We start from the raw sequence: 20,605 nt of genomic DNA on the forward strand, positions 1-20,605 counted from the left end.
AGAGTCGTGGGTAGAGAGCATGCCTCCCTATAAATCAATTTTTTTTTTTTTTTTATTAGAACAGCTTATTGTTTTCGTACCGAAATGATATCTCGCATTTTTATATTAAAATCCCCATATAATTTGTATGTTGCACAAATTTTACATAAAAAGACACTATATGAATTCGTTTCTAGTGCAAACTTAGGATCATTTATGTCTATTTATTTATTAAAAGAGCAATTATAACCCATTTTAGTTGAAAACAGAAAAAAAAAAAAAAAAATTGAGATATGCAAAAAGAATTGCTTATAATATTTTCGAAATATTTACTATTAAAATGTATAATTTAAGAAACATCGCCGGATTAACATAGAACTTATCTGTTGGAAAGCTGTATGAATTGCCGAAAATTTTATTCATATCCTCAGAAAAAAAAAAGGGACATTACAAAGTTACCTTTACACACACACGTGTAAAAACAGCCTCTATCGTTGGCTTTATCACCGATAGATTTCATAGATTACTGTGGGAAAAGTCAGCGGTTGTCTTTCCAAACAGTAGTCTATGAAATCTACCGTTAAAAAAATCCAACAGTAGAAATAATTAAAAAAATATATTAAATTGATTTCAAATAATAAATCCAAATCATTTGAATTCATCTATTACATGAGTGATGTATGTACATAATTTTTTTTTAAAGTTTCCAATTTAGTACATTTTTTTGAAAGTTCCTATTTATTCTCAATTAAAAGTATAATGAAAAATGAATACATAATTTATAAAAGATCCAATTTTTTTTTACCACTTGATTATGTACGATGAATTCGAAACTTTCAAAAAAAATTATGTACATGCATCATTCATGTAATAAATGAATTTCAACAGTTTAAATTTATCATTTGAAGTCAATTTAATATATTTTTGTAGTACTTAGTGCTCATCAAATTTTCTTGATGAACGCATCACACTCTAGTTTTGCTTTTATAATTTCTCAAGAAAATTCTTGTGGATATGAATAAAAACATCGACATGAATTGATAATTTTACATCACCTGGGCTAACAGAAAATTTGAGTTAAGATCCGGATCGTCTGATCTACATAGACACGATAGACACGATTACCTCAGCGGTTTCGGACTATCCTGAGAGAATTGAACCGGTACTTGCAAACAAGGAAAATGGAGGTAGAGAGCTCATTAGTCACTTCATCCGTTGCAAAGAGCTCACTTGTCCCCATTCATTGTACGAAAATGTCCATTGATTGTACGGATATTGTCGTTGAGGTATTCCCGGACCCGATCCCATTATCCGCATTATCCGAAAGCGAAGCCGAGGCCCGTTTTAATTTCCTGTGCAAAAAAACCCCAAATATAGTTTTATTAAAGATCCTTAAACTCATTTGCTCTTCGGCTAACTCCAACCTCCGCTTCCATGGTGCTTACGCCCTCCGCTATCTCCTCCACCACCACATCACCGAACTCTGGCCCCGCTTCGACCCCAGACTCACAGACCAAATGCAAGAATTCCTCATCGATATCAATTTTGTTACCCGGGAAGGAAACAGATCTATTCTTGAACAATTGCGAGGTGCCCTGATTGCACTCGGTTCATATTTGTTACCTGACAATTCTTGGCCAGAGCTTATCAGTACATTATTTCCGGCGATGAGTTCCACTTCGACCCAGGTGCGAGGATCAGCGCTCTTTATCTTTTCCAATCTTGCCCAGCTCTTAGACATAGAACCGCAGTTGCTTCATCCACACCTTCCGATGATACGCTCAATTATTGGTTGCTCTTTAGAAAGAAAATTGTACGGTCCTTATGTGCAGGAGGAGAGAAACGCAGCTTTACTTGCGGCTATTACCTTGAATCATCTTGTACCTCCTGAGGATTGTCAAATGTTCCAAGACCTGTTACCACACATGATTTCTGTTTTACAAGAAGCATTTGATTGTAATCAACAAGAGTTTGTCAAAGAGGCCGTGATAAGGTTGACCAATTTAATCGCTGTTAAACCCAAATACATTCCCCCCTGCTTGCCTGAGGTCGTGAAGGCCATGTTGATTATCGCAGAGTCTGAAGGGGTAGATAAAGAATTGAGATGCAGGGTTGTGAATCTTGTGGTTAGACTTGCCAAGATCCGAGAGAAGGAACTGGGTACTGCTAATTTGATGTTTATCATATTTAGTTGTTGTATTCAGTAGGAGTTGCCTACCATAGACTGATTTATCTTACAACATAATGATGTATATAACTATTGTATGCTTATATTTTGTAATTTGTAATCATGTGTTGATCATTAATATACTCTTTTGTCTTCTCTAACTAGCTAAACGAGTGTCCTAAAGGAATTTAATACATTTTTGTCCAATTAGTTGCGTTTCTGTGGTTTCTTGTCATAAATTTAGTTATTGTTTTTTCTCTTATTGAATTAACTGTACTATCTTGAATAGATGTCTAATCTCCATACACTGTATATATTTGCACTTCTCTTGTACCAATCACCTCTTAAGCCATGCAAATTGGCAAGATAGCATCCTCTATGTTGGTGTTATTTCTGTTCCTCATTCTTGTTTTTAGCAGCCTATATATGGTAGAAATAAAGATTTATTGCTCCTCACCATCTTGGTAAGGACTTCTTCCCAATATTTCTTTCTCTTCTCTCACATGTTTGTTTTATTTTTCTGGTGGGGTAATTGTGGCAAACAGTTATGGTAGAACAGCATTTAGTACCTGTTCTGGAACGGTTTGTTGCAATACTATTGCAAATGTTGTCAGACATGGAGGATGATGAGGATAAGGATACAGGTGAGCAGAATAACTTCTATTGTGCCAAAATATTCTCCAACGCTCTTTCAGCTGCTCTGGGCGGAGACTTTCTTGTACCAGTGCTCATCAAGTTGTTGCCAGCATTCCTGGAAAGTTCTGATTGGAAGGAACGGCATGCAGCTTTGTTTTTCCTTAAGGAGATAGCTAATGGATGTGCTGAGGTTAGTAAAATGTTAGTAGTTTTATGATTTGGATATGGTGTTAGGTCTGATTAGGTGGGTGACTAATTACTATTGTACCTTTCCTTTTAATATCATAGATGAAATTTACTAAGAACATGGTCGTGAGATTTGAGTTTGACACAGCTATACAGTAAACCTTTTTTTTCACTTGGTTTGAGATTTGAGTTTTCGTTGATGATTGTATTTTAAATTGCATAACTTATCCTAATTAGTAAGTACAAAAGTTTAACAATATTCTGTTGGAAATTAATTTTTGAATTCAGGCGATGAAAGAGAACCTGGAGCAATTTAAGAACATGGTGGTGCAATTGTTATATGACAATCACCCGAGGGTCAAGTGGGCTGCGCTAATCGCGATGCATGTGATTTTAGTAGATCTGAAACCCGATTTGGAGGCCCAATACCGTGGCAGAATATTCCCCATTCTAATCCTACAAGCCATAAACACATTTAATCGCTCTACTCCTTTGCTTCAGTCTGCTCAGTCAGATTCAGAACTAATCGTTTCTTCAACTAACATGGATAATACTATGTACAAAACAATAACTCATATTTACATTAAATACACAATCAACGGTATAAGTTATGATATGATTACACAATTAAATGGATGCAGGGTTAAAACAGGCAAAGATGCTGGTGAAAAAGTATTGGATGAAAAAGCCTTAGCATGCAACATGCTATGCTGCTATGCTGATGAGCTCAAGGAGGATTTCCATCCATGGATAACCCAGGTTTTTCTCCTTATTTCTTTTGCTTTTGTTTTTAAAACAAATTAGCGCAGTTAGTCTGATCTCTAGCATACTACACTAATAGTAGTTTTGATTTAAATGCAGGTTGCTCTTTTCTTATTACCTTTGCTGAAAGTTAAATTCCACAAGAAAGTCAGGAAAGCTGCTATTTCAGGTTTATTCTTTTTGCATTACCTGTTCAGCTTTGTATTTCTCTGAATTGCGTGCTTTGTAGACTGATATTTTTCTATTCAACATTTCATTTAGCAATGTCAAAGCTCCTATGCTCAGCCAAATTGGCGGCGAAGAGAAAACCATGTGAGGCAGTTAAACAGTGCTGTGCCAAGATGATACCTAATTCTCTAATTGAAGCTATGCATAAGGTTACTCAAGGCTTTTCTTATCATTCTCTTTTATTCACTGCACCAGTTTTACTAAAATGACAGAACGCTTGTATACTTAATTAATCTCTTTATAGGAAGATGACAAAGAACTGTTTTGTGAAATGGCGAAGTCTTTGATGGATTGCATTCAGGTTCAGTTCTTTTATTAGACAAGTCTGTTCTTCTAGTTTTCTACACTATTAGCTCCTTACATAGATCATTTTTCCTCTCCATCAGCTATCAAAATCTTGAAGAAGGCCACGTGATAGGCATAGTGAAAGAAATGAAGAATATTACCATGGAGAGTATATTTTGGGTAAGAGCTGTGAATTATAAGCAGAAGTATCTACTGCTCAATCAAGTATATACTTTCTTATTTTTTAATTATTTTGTTAAACTTATTTTTCACACTTATTAGGTCTAAGTGGAATAACATTGTAATTTTTTCTTTTGCTTTATTTACTGTGTACAGATTGCTAAGTGTTTAGTTATACTCATCAAAACCTTCAAGGGATCTCCTCTTAACTTTATGGTACATTTTCTGATCTTTCTTTGGTTTTCTTTCTCTTTCTTTGGTTTGCAAGAAGAGGGTCGTGACAAGCGCAATTGCCCTCAGTTGAAAAAGATGACTCCTATTATAACAACAAGATTATGTTAATTTACTTTTCATTTAAGTTGTCTCTCTTTGTTTTAAACTAATATTGTTGATGTTTGTTTTTTTTCGTATGTTGCCATGGAGGACTAAAGGGTGTGAAGAAGAGCTGAAGACAAAACTCACTTGACTTTTTTTTTTTTTTGTTAAACCGTGGTATATGCAAATTACTGTATAAATTGTTAAAGCTATACAAATCACTGTATATGCCTTCAGTTTTAGTGTACCTAAGAAGTCGAAAGCAATTTTGTATAGCATTTTTTGTTTATCTAAAGTTGCAGTACTATATTTTTTTCTATACTATGTGTCATGGCAAATAGGAAGGTTTTCATTTTAGCTCTGATGAGTATTTTCTTTATGTCATAGTTGGGGTTTTTGAACTCTCAAGCATTGAGGGCATCACCTTGAAGGCTCTAGGTTCAAATCTTTTGCTAATCAAACTTACTCTGAATTTGGCCCTTTGTTGCGACTCTGCTTCGCAATCTCTTTCTCAAGAAAATCCAAAATGTCATCGGTTATATGATTTGGAGACAAGCCCAACAGCCGCATTTTTCTGATATACTAATATGCTTCTTTTACCCTTCCTGCCTTAACATTCACTTCAATTAAAAACGGCACTTGTAAAAACAACACCCATCCCCAGTTGGGTTGGGACTAAAGACTTGGTTGCTGTTGTTGAACAACACCCATGCCTCTCTTAAGTATGCCTTTTCCGCAAAGGAACTCATGAAAGAGTTGTATGTGTAGCAGCTGGCCCCTTCTTCTCTCCCCAGAGTAGCAAATAATTCAAATAATTTACAAGCAATGCTCAACTTCTACAGTTACCCAGGTATTCTGCTTGCATTGTGTTTCAATTTTGAGCTTGTTTTTCGTATCAAGTGATCAGTCGCAGTACCGTTATCCAGGTACTCTGCTTGCATGATGTAATATTAGTTTTTGTTGGAATTCGAAACCTCTAAGATATCTCAAAGTTTGGAAAATCTTAACCGTTAAATTAATTTTACACAAATCTCAAGGCACATCTCAGTAGTAAAAAAGTTGGCAAATATGGGGGCCGCATTCTCTATTGTGCGGACACCAATCTGGAGCTCATAGTGCGATCTTTGGTGAAAGAATCCGCATCACAGTGATAAGTTTGAAATTTCTCAGAAATTAGAATTTTTTGGTTTATTTTTTGAAAAAAAAAATTTATTTGTCACCTCAAAACTTAGAAAATATCAAATTGTCACCCTAAAACTCAAAATTTCTTATTTGCCACTCTAAAATCATCAAATTTATCAAATTGCCACATTTTTACATCTGATATACATTTTTCCTTAAAATTATACTGAAAAGTGTTGTATAAAAAACGTTTTTTTGTATTTCCAATTTTACCCTTCATTTCAACAGATCATATTGTTCTCCAATTTTACACTCTTCGTCTCTCAGTCGCTCTTTCTTCTTCTTTCGCTCGTTCTCTCGCCGCGTCGCCCCCGGACCCACACCCTGCTCTCCACCCTGCACGCCCCGAATCCAAGCACCAGTTTCAACTCACCTCATTCCGCTCACCTCCTCTTTCAACTCTCTTGCACTTCAACTGTTTGTCAAAATGCTCCTCACAAGTATTCTCAATCCAAGCACCAGTTTGAAGAATCACTTGTAAAAGAAGGCTGTTGGTCGGGCACCCTCACCATTGAAGACGCTCTTTGATTTTTGAACTGCCTGTTGAACCTGGCACCGTCTATATTCTAGAAGCAATTCTAAGGTAACCACTCATCTTGCACTTGAATGAACTACACTTGTAAATTAATTAATTGGATACTTTGACGGAAATGAAATAATGATTGATATTTCACTGTTAAATCTTTTAATGATTTTTTGAATTCTTAAGGGATAGAAATAAATCTCTCAAAAGGTTTTAGAAAATAAAAATTCTACACAAAAATAAGTCTTTTGCTGGATTGTTTTAAAAGATGAAATAACTTGTAAAAGATAACCTGACGAAGAAAAGCTAAATTGGATCAAAAAACTGTATTTGTACTAAATAAAAACACAAACCATCTCTGTTCAATATTCATATGTCCAAATAATATCTTTGTTAAATATTCATATATCCAAATAATATGGCAATAGTCTACTAGATTATCATGAAAGAATTTTAGGTAACCACTCAGCTTACAATTAATCATTACTTTTTACCATGGGCCAACAGTTCAATTGTTTGTTTTAAACAGAAGCATTGACTGGTAAAAACAATGCACACTAGATGGTATGTTGTTAGGTGTATGGTACATAAATAACCAGGTCAACATATGCAATATAGTCAATATATTACTCATTTGCATCCTAGATTTTTGTTTTAGTCTTTTGCAAATCAAGTCAGCTATCATATGTTTCTTCATTTGAGTTTGTGAGCATATTAGTTTATTGTTCTAGTTTTGCTTAAATATCTCTTAGAATGTCTGTTAAACTTTGTGAGCATATCAGTTTGTTCTTTCATTCAACAGGCCTCATTTCCATTTCCAAAATCGAAGCCGTATGTTTTTTTAATTTTCTTACAAGTAATTGATTCTTCATCATTTTCTATAGATTTTAGACACAACAAGATATTTCATGTGCATGTTTTAGGGAGGAGCTCCATTTTATTATACATGTAGAAGTAGTTTTACAGTATTTACACAAATTAAATCTGTAGACAAATAGTGGACAAAGATCTGTGAATAATTAGATCTTTCCTTAAAAATTTCAGCTGATAACATTGGGCTAAAAGAAAAATTGAGTTTAGATCCGGATCGTCTGATCTACATAGACACGATATTAAAGGATTCTACCTTGAACTATTGGACGGTCCGATCTGAACTCAAAATATTCGCTCACCTCAAGATTCGGACTCTCCTGAGAGAATTGAACCGGTACTTATAAACAAGGAAAATAGAGGTAGAGAGCTCACCTCATCCGAAGCGAAGAGCTCACTTGTCCCCGTTCATTGTACGAAAATGACCATTGATCGTACGAAAATATTCGTCGAGGTACTCCCGCCCCCAATCCCATTATCCGCATTATCCGAAAGCGAAGCCGAGGCCCGTTTTAATTTCCTGTGCAAAAAAGCCCCAAATATAATTTTATATAAGATCCTTTACCTCTGCTCTTCGGCTAACACCTACCTCCGCTCGCATGGTGCTTACGCCCTCCGCTATCTCCTCCACCGCCACATCACCGAACTCTGGCCCCGCTTCGACTCCGCACTCAAATCCCAACTGCAAGAATACCTCATCAATATCAATTTTGTTACCCAGGAAGGAAAAAGATCTATTCTTGAACAATTGCGAGGTGCCCTGATTGCAGTCGGTTCATATTTGTTACCTGACAATCCTTGGCCAGAGCTTATCCAGTTCTTATATCCGGCGATGAATTCCACTTCGTCCAGGGTGCGAGGATCAGCGCTCTTTATCTTTTCCAATCTTGCGCAGCTCATAGCCATAGAACCGCAGAGGCTTCATCCACACCTTTCGATGCTACGGTCATATATTGGTTGCTCTTTAGAAAGAAAATTGAACGCTCCTTATGTGCAGGAGGAGAGAAACGCAGCTTTACTTGCGGCTATTACCTTGAATCATCTTGTACCTCCTTCTGAGGATTGTCAAATGTTCCAAGACCTATTACCACACATGATTTCTGTTTTACAAGAAGCATTTGATTGTAACCAACAAGAGTTTGTCAAAGAAGCCGTGATAAGGTTGACCAATTTAATCGCTGTTAAACCCAAATACATTCCCCCCTGCTTGCCTGAGGTCGTGAAGGCCATGTTGCTTATCGCAGAGTCTGAAGGGATAGATGAAGAATTGAGATGGAGGGCTGTGAATCTCGTGGTTAGACTTGCCAAGATCCAAGAGAAGGAACCGGGTACTGCTAATTTGATGTTTATCATATTTAGTTGTTGTATTCAGTAGGAGTTGCCTACCATAGACTGATTTATCTTACAACATAATGATGTATATAACTATTGTATGCTTATATTTTGTAATTTGTAATCATGTGTTGATCATTAATATACTCTTTTGTCTTCTCTAACTAGCTAAACGAGTGTCCTAAAGAAATTTAATACATTTTTGTCCAATTAGTTACGTTTCTGTGGTTTCTTGTGATGAATTTAGTTTTTTTCTTTTTTTTTTTCTTTTATTGAATTAACTGTACTATCATGAATAGATGTCTAATCTCCATACACTGTATATACTTGCACTTCTCTTGTACCAATCGCCTCTGAAGCCATGCAAATTGGCAAGATAGCATCCTCTATGTTGGTGTTATTTCTGTTCCTTATTCTTGTTTTTAGCAGCTTACATATGGTAAAAATAAAGATTTACTGCTCTTCACCATCTGGTATGGAGTTCTTCCCAATATTTCTTTCTCTTCTCTCACATATTTGTTTTATTTTTCTGGCGGGGTAATTGTGGCTAGCAGTTATGGTAGAACGGCATTTAGTACCTGTTCTGGAACGGTTTGTTGCAATACTATTGCAAATGTTGTCAGACCTGGAGGATGATGAGGATACGGATACAGGTGAGCTGAATAACTTCTATTGTGCCAAAATATTCTCCAATGCTCTTTCAGCTGCTCTGGGTGGAGACTTTCTTGTACCAGTGCTCATGAAGTTGTTACCGGCATTCCTGGAAAGTTCTGATTGGAAGGAACAGCATGCAGCTTTGTTTTTCCTTAAGGAGATAGCTAATGGATGTGCTGAGGTTAGTAAAATGTTAGTAGTTTTATGATTTGGATATGGTGTTAGGTCTGATTAGGTGGGTGACTAATTGCTATTGTGCCTTTTCTTTTATTATCATTGGTGAAATTTACTAATGGGCATATATATTAGTGTCCCTTTTTTGACACAGCTATAAAGTAAACCTTTTTTTCACTTGGTTTGAGATTTGGGTTTTCATTGATGATTGTATTTGAAATTGCATAACTTATCCTAATTACTAAGTACAAAAGTTTAACAATATTCTTTTGGAAATTAATTTTTTGAATTCAGGTGATGAAAAAGAACCTGGAGCAATTTATGAACATGATGGTGAAATTGTTAAATGACAACCACCCGAGGGTCAAGTGGGCTGCACTAATCGCGATGCATGTGCTTTTAGTAGATCTGAAACCTGATTTGGAGGCCCAATACCGTGGCAGAATATTCCCCACTCTAATCCTACAAGCCGTAAACGCATTTAATCGCTCTACTGCTTTGCTTCAGTCTGCTCAGTCAGATTCAGAACCAATCGTTTCTTCAACTAACATGGATAATACTGAGTATGTTCAAAACAATAACTCATATTTACATTAAATACACAATCATTGGTATGAGTTATGATACGATTACACAATTAAATGGATGCAGGGTTAAAACAGGCAAAGATGCTGGTGAAAAAGAATTGGATGAAAAGGCCTTAGCATGCAACATGCTATGCTGCTATGCTGATGAGCTCAAGGAGGATTTCCATCCATGGATAACCCAGGTTTTTCTCCTTATTTATTTTTCTTTTGTTTTTAATACAAATTAGCACAGTTTTTTTGTTTTTATTCAAATTAGCACAGTTAGTCTGATCTCCTGCATACTACACTACTCATAGTAGTTTTGATTTAAATGCAGGTTGCTCTTTTCTTATTACCTTTGCTGAAAGTTAAATTCCACAAGAAAGTCAGGAAAGCTGCTATTTCAGGTTTATTCTTTTTGCATTACCTGTTCATCTTTTATTTCTCTGAATTGCGTGCTTTGTAGACTGATATTTTTCTATTCAACATTTCATTTAGCAATATCAAAGCTCATATGCTCAGCTAAATTGGCAGTGAAGGGAAAACCATGTGAGGCAGTTAAACAGTGTTGTGCCAAGATGATACCTGATTCTCTAATTGAAGCTATGCATGAGGTTACTTAAGGCTTGTCCTATCATTCTCTTTTATTCACTGCACCAGTTTACTGAAATAACAGAAAACTTGTATACTTAATTAATCTCTTTATAGGAAGTTGACAAAGAGCTGTGTTGTGAAATGGTGAAGTCTTTGGTGGATTGCATTCAGGTTCAGTTCTTTCATTAGACAAGTCTCTTCTTCTATTTTCTACACTACTAGCTTCTTACATAGATCATTTTTCCTCTCCATCAGCTATCAAAATCTTGAAGAAGGCCACGTGATAGGCATAGTGAAAGAAATGAAGAATTTGACCTTGGAGATTATATTTTGGGTAAGAGCTGTGAATTATAAGCAGAAGTATCTACTGCTCAATCAAGTATATGCTTTCTTATTTTTTTAATTATTTTGTTAAACTTATTTTTCACACTTATTAGGTCTAAGTGGAATTAACATTGTATTTTTGTCTTTTGCTTTATTTTCTGTGTACAGATTGCTAAGTGTTTAGTTATACTCATCAAAACCTTCAAGGGATCTCCTCTTAACTTTATGGTACATTTTCTGATCTTTCTTTGGTTTTCTTTCTCTTTCTTTGGTTTGCAAGAAAGAGGGTCGTGACCAGCACAATTGCCCTCAGTTGAAAAGATAACTCATATTATAACAACAAGATTATTTTAGTTTACTTTTCATTTAAGTATGTTTTCTCTCTTTATTTTAAACTAATATTGTTAATGTTTGTTTGTTTTTTGTATGTTGCCATGGAGGACTAAAGGGTGTGAAGAAGAGCTGAAGACAAAACTCACTTGACTTTTCTTTTTTCTCTTTTGTTAAACCGTGGTATATGCAAATTACTGTATAAATAGTTGAATCTATACAAATCACTGTATATGCCTTCAGTTTTAGTGTACCTAAGAAGTTGAAAGCAATTTTGTATAGCGTTTTTTTTTTGTATAGCAATTTTGTAGTACTATATTTTGTCTACACTGTGTGTCATGGCAAATAGGAAGGTTTTCATTTTAGCTTTGATGAGTATTTTCTTTGTCATAGTTTGGGTTTTTGAACTCTTAAGCATTGAGGGTATCACCTTGAAGGCTCTAGGTTCAAATCTCTTGCTAATCAAACTTCCTCTGAATTTGGCTCTTTGTTGCGACTTTGCTTCGCAATCTCCTTCTCAAGAAAATCCAAAATGTCATGGGTTATATATTATTTGGTGACAAACCCAACAGCAGCAATTTTCTGGTATACATTTTTTTTTTTTTTTGAAAATGTTGGTAGAAGCCACCAAACAAAAAGAAACAAAAAAAATAACTACAAACTAAATGTATTCACCAAACAAAAAGAGAAAGCAAGGATGTACCGGACCAATTATCGTACCAGAACGTGATTCGTGTCCCATCCCTATTCCGCATGTCACCAGTGATAAATATATCTGTATTTAAAGTCTAATTCTAAATAGTCGATCTGAACCGTGTATTTTTAATAACTTTTTTTACTATTTTTTATATAAATAGAAAATCAATTGATATAAAAATTCTAGACCATCTATTTTACCTAGTGATTTTCTACCTAAGAAAAATAGTAAAAACATTCTAAAAAATATAAAATTCAATCTGCAAGTACAATTTCAAATAAAGATCTTTTTGAATGGTTCTGATCGACTATATGAACTTTACAAATAAAGATATTGATCCATAGTACGGACCAATCTGCACTATGCATAGTACGTTAGCCTCACTCCTGGTACATATTATCTCTGGAGTCTTTTTTCTCATTATTATAATTTTATATATATGCTGATAGGGCATGCACATGTAGCTGAAGCTCTATAGACGTGAGTCTTTATTTTCATTCCAAATTTCTTTTGGAGATCTCCAAATGCTATGTACAAAATCAACTTCAACTGTTTATGATAAGCACAAATGTTTGAAAAGGCTGATAACTTAACTTGACATTTAAATCCAATTGGTTCAAATTTGGTTTGATTTGGTGTAGGTAATCAAAAAGGACTTTCTGGAGTCGAGGGATATAATTTTAATAGTTGGGTCCTTCTGAACATTTATGTCACTAGTTATTTCCCAGTACATTGGAGAAACAAGACATACATAAAATATTCAAATTTCTGTTCTGTTACCATTTCAGCTGTCATATTTAATAGTCGACTTGGTTGTATGGTGTTGTAAGGGTACCAGTACCAGTCGAGGTGATGTGCAGAATAATAGTTTTAATTTTCCATTAATTTGAAGAGTTGTAATAGGTGCAGATGTTGCAAGTACATCTAATGTTTGTATACTTGATAGCTACTACTAAGCCTTTCCAGAAAAAAAAAAAAATAAGGACTTAGGTTGTATGGTGGGGTATCAGAGGGTACATAAATGAATTTAGAAAAATAAGGACTTAAGTTGAAGTTGCCTCCAATAGCATATTTCGGCACATACCATGGATCCATTTCTCATTTACCAACTGCCTACACGTGGAGCCCACAGCTCGTGCCAAAGACTATGGTACTATGTGTTGCGCATATTGGTCCGTATTATGGATCAATATCTTTATTTTTAAAGTCAAAATAGACAATCTGAACCATTCAACATAATCTCCATACAAAAACATACTTGTAGATCAAATTTTACACTTTTAAGAATTTTTTTAGATAGGTAGAAAAATCATTTTAACTAAAATTCTAAACCATTCAAAAGTAGTATTCTCTACCTATCTAAAAAAATTTTAAATTTTTTTGTAAAATTTAGTCTGCAAGCACATTTCATTTGAAGATCAATTGAACGGTTCAGATCGATTGTTTGGAGTTCAAAAACAAAGATATTGATTCAAATAGCAGTTCAGATCAATTATTTGGACTTCAAAAACGAAGATATTGATTCATAGTACGGATCAATCTGCACTATGCATAATACCATAGCCTCACTCAATTTTATTTGTGCAATCTACAAAAGCCTAAGCTGGTTGTAGTCATATGCAATTCTGAATTCAAAATTTAATCTGAAGGTGAAGCCATTTTGTAGTAGGCTACTGTTTTCTGAACCTTGGTCCAAAATACCAACCACGAAGAGAGCTTGTAGAATGGATCAAACGAGGATCTAAACCCACATACATCGGTTTTGGTTCTATTGTAAGCACTACATCAAATGCAAAAGGGTGGGACCGGCTCCAGTCCCTATATCTGAACTCACTGTAGAACGCATCTGCAGTGCTTTCAAATTTATGCTTGAACCAGAGGTAATTTTTTTTTTGTTTGCTGACATTCCAAAACAGATTAAAAATTGAATTTCACAACATATGGCTGGAATATAGCTTGAATCACAAGTATGAGATGGATTATGCGGTTTAAACTTGACCTTTGCTTTAAATTCCATCGCTGATGAGGCTGAGACGAGGCTGGGCGGAGGAAAAGAGCACAGAAAAGGAGAGGCAGACTGAAGGAAAGAAAATAGCGACCCTATCCGTTAAACGGAGCGCATTTATTTGGTTTTTCCGTTCCGTGAAGTCTGATCCGCGAACTCATCAAGCACGAATCAAAATGCAAATCAGACAGTTTAGAATTATGCACTATTGTGTTATGACATTATAACTTTTTTTGTTCATGAATCGAATTATGGGCAATTATTAATTAATTCATAATCAGTATCAATTAATATTGAACAGGTTATATTCATAATTTTTCCAGAAATTTTTTTCTTTTTTTTTCTAAATATATATATTAAATTAAACTAGTAGGGTTATTAAAAATGATTGCATAATGCTTTTTGGGAGACAAATATCTTTTCTCCAATGCCAAATATAGTTTTGGCACAGGTCTTGGTCAGTCTTTCATTATAAAAGTTGAGGGGAAGGTGCCTGGTTATGTCATGCATCAAGTCTCTATCTAACCCACCATCGTTGCAATTTCTGGCAACTAACAAGGAAAACCCACATTTTTTCCCCCTTCTAATTCATGTATCTAACACTGTCTCCAGTTCCTTCCCCATGTCTGAATGTCTGATATCATTTTCTCATTGCCACAAATTGATTATTATTATAGTGTATGTCTGTATGACCGAGAATTCCTTTTTTTTTTTTAAACTTGGTAGCCGGATGACTGAGAATTCAAAAAGACTAAATCTGACCAATGACTTAATAGTCTGTAATGATGCGTTGATGTAAACTGGAAAATTCATGAGTACTTACTAGTGAATATGTAGGGAACTTAATTTGTAGAAAATAATGCAATTTGAGATCTAGTTAAACACCTTGCCTAGATTTAATTATCTGTTATGGACTTGCTGGGTTTTTGGATAAAGAGATTGACAAAGTTGATTTGGCTTCATACATCATAGAAGTTGGTTTGGCTTCATGCCATCGTTACAAAAGTCAAATTAAATATTTTTTTCAATAATAAATGAACTACCTTAGAATTTGAATGTACTAAAAGAATCACGATAATTTCTTTACATATTATAAGCTACTTTGATCAATAATTCAGATTCAAAATATATATTTTTTTTTCTAGTAAGACACCAAAAAATAGATTTTTTTTTTTCACAACTGAGAAAAATCCCGTCTAAAAAAATATTTCGAAGTCCTTCTAATACATCTAAATTGTAAGATGTTTTATCTATTTTATTTGATGTACTTTCTTAATATATTTAAATTATTAATTGTTCTTTCTATTTTTGAAAATCATTAAAAATATCAATTAAATTCCAACGTGACAATTGAATTTGTTGGTTTTTTTTTTTCTGAGTTTTTGCGGGACCTCAACGACAAATGACAGTCTCAATTCAGGGGGGGCGCTATTTGTCGTTGCGGCCTAGATATTTTTCAAAATTTTCAGAATTAAGAATTTTTTGTTTATTTTTTTAGAAAGGGTATTAATAAAAATTTCGGTTGTGCAATGCATGAAGTTAAAATAGCTCTGTCAATTGTATCTTTATTTGGGTTTTCTCATGCAACGGAAGCGAACAAGTCGAATTCGTATCCTCTGAGATATCTCAAATTTGGTGTGACTTTATGGAAAATCCCAACAGTTTAAATACGTTCTTCAAGAATCTCAAAGCATACATAATACTGACTCCCTACATCACCCCCAAATAGGCACCGGACATATTGGTCACGCAAAAGATGAGATATCTCAGAGGATACGCACTCAAACAAGTCAGGGAACAAATCGATACATATATAATTGGATTCGTATCCTCCCAGGTACCTGACTCAAGACAATTAAAACGGACGGCTCAAATTTACTGTCAGTCGGTTGGGCTTCGAAATGACAGAGGGGGCATGATTATTTGTGCTTTGAGATGCGTGTCAATTCATTTTCGCACCGTCCGATTCAATTCTACTTAGTCAGGTAACCTGAGGGGATACGAATTCTATACAATCCGCGGGTCAATACTCCTTAAATCATTTGAATGAGGGTCAACTGTCTATTTGGCGATTAAAGTAAAGCCAATATAAAAATAATGACTAACGTACTGTTCTCTTAATCTATTGATGCTTTTTGACAAGTCTGATAAAATAAATTGGTAAAACAATATAAAAATAAAGAACATACTATAAAATATAAATAATAGATCAACACGATTCATGGATTGTTTCAAAAAAAATTGCCGTCACTAAATTTTAATTAATTGTATTAAAAAGTTTCTCAATTCGAGTACTAGACCAACCAGCCATGAAATTAGTACTTCATTTCGTCAAAAAAAATTGAACAATACACAGGGATTTTTTTTTTTTTTTTTTAAGATAGCTGGCTGACAATATATTAATAAAAAAAGTTATTTATAAATGTTGCAGTTTACACTTCTCATCTAGTAATAATACACAGTGAAAATTGTGTGGCGGACTGGGCCACAATCAATTACCAAACAGGATTATGGGTTTAAAACCGAAAATATAATTTTAATAATAAAAAGACTGTACTATTGGTTTGTTAAAAATAAATTAATAATATTTAATTCATCGCAGTACGATCTTCTTCTTTTTTTGTGAGTTGAAGCTCGTAGGTACGTGGTCAATCTCAACCCCCGTTGTTTCATCTTGACCCACCATCCCTTAGGAAGAAAATTCTCCGTCCGCATAAATACACAATTTCTCTTTTCTTTTTTCTTTTTTTAAAATACACAATTTCTCACTTGCCCACAGACTGACCTACTTCCTCTGGCACCAAACCAAATAGGGGTGCAAACGGATCGGATATTATCTGATTCGTATCTGAATTCATATCTAAAAATTTGATATAGATATCTGATATCTGAATATCCGTACGGATACGGATATGATTTTAAATTTTAGAAAAAAATTCTAGTAGATATATATTATATAGTTTAATATATATTATGAAAAAAATTATGTTATTTACTATTATAAAAAGAGAATATTTGTATCTGTATTTGGTTAATATTTGATCCATATCCGTATCCATCTAATATCTGATTCGTATCTAGAAAATAAAAACGGATACGGATATGGTTTTACCACTATCCGATCCGTTTGCACCTGTAAAACCAAACGCCCAAACCCTCTCTCGCATCTATTACCTCCAGTTCAAACAACCTGGAATCGTCCGGCCTAGAACTCGACCATGATTCCTTGCAAAACAACAGAGGACAAAACCTCCACGTTGAAGCAAAAAGATCTCCAGTTCTTTACCAATCAACAGAGGACAAAACAATGATTCCTTCACTAGAACTGGACGAAGTGGCCAGTCAATGCAAGCATGCAGCCTACGATCATTTCAACTCCAAAAAAGAACTCCGAAAATAAAAGTGGCCAGTCAAAGAAAGAAAAGTGATCAGTATGATCATGCTGCAACTACCTCGCTTCTCTCTCTCACCAACCCGCGCACGCATTCCCGTCCCCTATTTAAGTCCCATCCCATTCCTACTATCAGCAATTCACCACACCCAACCCAAATCTACTTCATTGTTAGCACCATTTCCGGTCCCCAAATCAACTTCTCTCATTCAAACAGCACCACAAATTCTCTTCATAAATGGAGTTCCACCTAAACGGAAATACCAACGGCTCAATGACCGACCTGTGCATGCCGAAAAAAGACGCCTTGAATTGGGGCAAGGCGGCGGAGGCCCTGAGCGGGAGCCACCTGGACGAGGTGAAGCGCATGGTGGAGGATTTCAGGGCTCCGTTGGTGAAGCTAGAGGGGGCAGATTTGAAGATATCTCAGGTGGCTGCTGTGGCCATGAAGGAGGCCGAGGCGGTCACGGTGGAGCTGCTCGAATCAGCGAGAGAGAGAGTTAAAGCCAGTAGTGACTGGGTCATGGATAGCATGAACAAAGGTACTGACAGCTATGGTGTCACCACTGGTTTCGGTGCCACTTCCCACCGCCGCACCAAAGAGGGTGGAGCTCTCCAGAGGGAGCTGATCAGGTAAATGCTACTATCATCTTAATTAGTTTTTGGGTCCTCCAGTAGAAATAGTATACTTATCTGAAAATAATTAACAAGTGGTCCCCTTGGTAATGCAAATTTGTTCCCCTCTGAATTCAGAACAACGGGGGAGATATTATTTAAAGTCGAATTAGTAATCATAGTTTATCACATCTCTTAAAAAAATAATTTAGGATTGTAAAATTTTGAATTTGTATTAATATGTTATTTGATGCAACTTGTAAGCAAAGAGCTGTTGCCGTTTGAAAAGTCTAATATGTAATAATAGAATGTTTGACCGAGGAATTGTAGTATACCCAGGAATCACAGTTGACTGTTGTTATTAACTGAAGAGAAATTTAGATATATGCACAAACATAATCACCACTCATCTGTCATAGATTAGACCTGCTGGCTCTAAAAAAAATTAAATTCTGTAACTAATTAATTTATGCCCAAATCTCTATGTTTTAGATTCCTTAATGCTGGGATCTTCGGTGCTAACAAAGAATCAGGCTGCACACTGCCATCTTCAGCCACCAGAGCAGCGATGCTTGTTCGCATCAACACACTGCTACAGGGCTACTCCGGCATCCGTTTTGAGATTCTAGAGGCCATCACCAGCCTTCTCAATTCCAACATCACCCCTTGCCTCCCTCTTCGTGGCACTATCACCGCCTCTGGTGACCTTGTCCCCCTCTCTTACATTGCAGGCCTCATCACTGGCCGTCCCAACTCCAAGGCCATTGGTCCTGATGGTCAGGTCATGGATGCCACAGAGGCCTTCAAGCATGCTGGTATCACTTCCGGCTTCTTCGAGCTTCAGCCAAAAGAGGGGCTTGCACTAGTCAACGGTACTGCTGTGGGGTCCGGATTAGCATCCATGGTACTGTATGAAGCCAACATCCTTGCAGTGCTTGCTGAAGTGATATCGGCAGTGTTTTGCGAGGTTATGCAAGGAAAGCCGGAGTACACCGACCACCTCACTCACAAGCTAAAGCACCACCCAGGACAAATCGAGGCTGCTGCAATTATGGAGCATGTGCTCGACGGAAGCTCTTACATGAAGATGGCCAAAAAGCTGCACGAGCAGGATCCGTTGCAGAAACCCAAGCAGGACCGTTACGCCCTCCGTACTTCCCCCCAATGGCTCGGTCCCCAGATTGAGGTGATCCGTGCTGCCACAAAGTCGATCGAGAGAGAGATCAATTCAGTTAATGACAATCCTCTGATCGACGTCTCGAGAAACAAGGCGATTCATGGTGGAAACTTCCAGGGAACACCCATCGGTGTCTCCATGGACAACACAAGGTTGGCAATTGCCGCAATTGGTAAGCTCATGTTTGCTCAGTTCTCCGAGCTTGTCAATGATTTCTACAACAACGGATTGCCGTCCAATCTGTCTGGTGGCCGCAATCCAAGCCTGGACTACGGATTTAAGGGGGCTGAGATTGCAATGGCCTCCTACTGCTCTGAGCTCCAGTTCCTTGGTAACCCAGTGACAAACCATGTGCAAAGTGCAGAGCAGCATAACCAGGATGTTAACTCACTGGGTCTCATCTCTTCCCGTAAAACAGCAGAGGCGGTGGAGATACTAAAACTCATGTCATCCACATTCATGGTAGCTCTATGTCAAGCTATTGATCTCAGGCATCTGGAGGAGAATCTAAAGGCTACTGTGAAGAATACCGTGACCCAAGTGGCTAAGAAGGTGCTGTCTTTGGGTGTTAATGGAGAGCTCCACCCCTCTAGATTTTGCGAGAAAGACCTGATCAAGGTCATTGATCGGGAGTATGTGTTTGCATATGCAGATGACGCGTGCAGCGCGACCTACCCGCTAATGCAAAAGTTGAGACAAGTTCTCGTTGATCATGCTCTCAGCAATGGCAACAAAGAGCTCGATGCAAACACTTCCATCTTACAAAAGATTAGTTCATTTGAAGAGGAGCTGAAAATTCATCTACCAAAGAATGTTGAGGCCACTAGAGTAGCATTTGACAAGGGCACTTTGGTAATCCCCAATCGGATTAAGGAGTGCAGATCATATCCACTATACAGATTTGTGAGGGAAGAATTAGGCTCAGGTTATCTTTCTGGAGAGAAGGTCGTGTCGCCGGGAGAGGAATGCAACAAGGTGTTTAATGCGATTTGTGAGGGTAAGGTGATTGACCCACTGCTAGAGTGCTTGAAGGAGTGGAATGGTGAACCTCTGCCAATATGCTAGGAAAACTTGCTTTTTATTATCTGCAATATACCTTCTTTTTTTTTCTTGAAAAAATCTTTGTAAGCAACCTTCAAAAGTTGTTGAAGGTGAGTTTTGGTGATCTTTATAAAACGAAATAAGAAACTTTTTACTATTTTCTATCTTTGTCTTATATTTTATTTTGCCATTAGCGCACATTACTTTATGTTAAAGTTAATAAAGAGGAGATTGATCTCAGTCATTCATCATAGATCAAATTAAGGGTCAAGTCAAGATTAGATCAAGCATAGAATAGTCCTTTTGTAATTAAAAGAAAAGTAGGTACAGAGTTGGTACCAATAGGTTACCAAAAATAAAAACAATACCAACGGTACAATAATATAGCCGTT

The 20,605-nt window shown here is 36.2% G+C and overlaps 2 protein-coding genes across 14 annotated transcripts; both read left to right on the plus strand.

The window, feature by feature from the left end:
- The first annotated feature begins 1,219 nt into the window (after positions 1 to 1,219).
- Positions 1,220 to 11,659, plus strand: LOC144575680 (uncharacterized). Of its 13 annotated transcripts, none has more exons than XM_078325901.1 (10): positions 1,220 to 2,139; positions 2,692 to 2,972; positions 3,257 to 3,525; positions 3,610 to 3,727; positions 3,830 to 3,899; positions 3,992 to 4,107; positions 10,748 to 10,804; positions 10,889 to 11,012; positions 11,126 to 11,185; positions 11,398 to 11,659. In XM_078325901.1, the coding sequence occupies exons 1-8, from the start codon at positions 1,233 to 1,235 to the stop codon at positions 10,901 to 10,903; spliced, it is 1,833 nt and encodes a 610-aa protein (XP_078182027.1). In that variant the 5' UTR covers positions 1,220 to 1,232; the 3' UTR covers positions 10,904 to 11,012; positions 11,126 to 11,185; positions 11,398 to 11,659. The 13 variants fall into 13 exon arrangements, with proteins under 13 accessions (XP_078182027.1, XP_078182026.1, XP_078182030.1 ...); XM_078325900.1 differs by having other exon boundaries at positions 11,406 to 11,659; XM_078325904.1 differs by having other exon boundaries at positions 10,889 to 10,967.
- A 5,843-nt stretch (positions 11,660 to 17,502) lies between these two features.
- On the plus strand, positions 17,503 to 20,375 carry LOC144575549 (phenylalanine ammonia-lyase 2-like). The gene is made up of 2 exons (XM_078325737.1): positions 17,503 to 18,013; positions 18,488 to 20,375. The coding sequence occupies exons 1-2, from the start codon at positions 17,619 to 17,621 to the stop codon at positions 20,235 to 20,237; spliced, it is 2,145 nt and encodes a 714-aa protein (XP_078181863.1). The 5' UTR covers positions 17,503 to 17,618; the 3' UTR covers positions 20,238 to 20,375.
- The last annotated feature ends 230 nt before the right edge of the window (positions 20,376 to 20,605 follow it).

Source organism: Carex rostrata, chromosome 24 (assembly GCF_964058835.1).
Source record: "Carex rostrata chromosome 24, lpCarRost1.2, whole genome shotgun sequence".
In the NCBI taxonomy this organism is placed as follows: Eukaryota; Viridiplantae; Streptophyta; class Magnoliopsida; order Poales; family Cyperaceae; genus Carex; species Carex rostrata.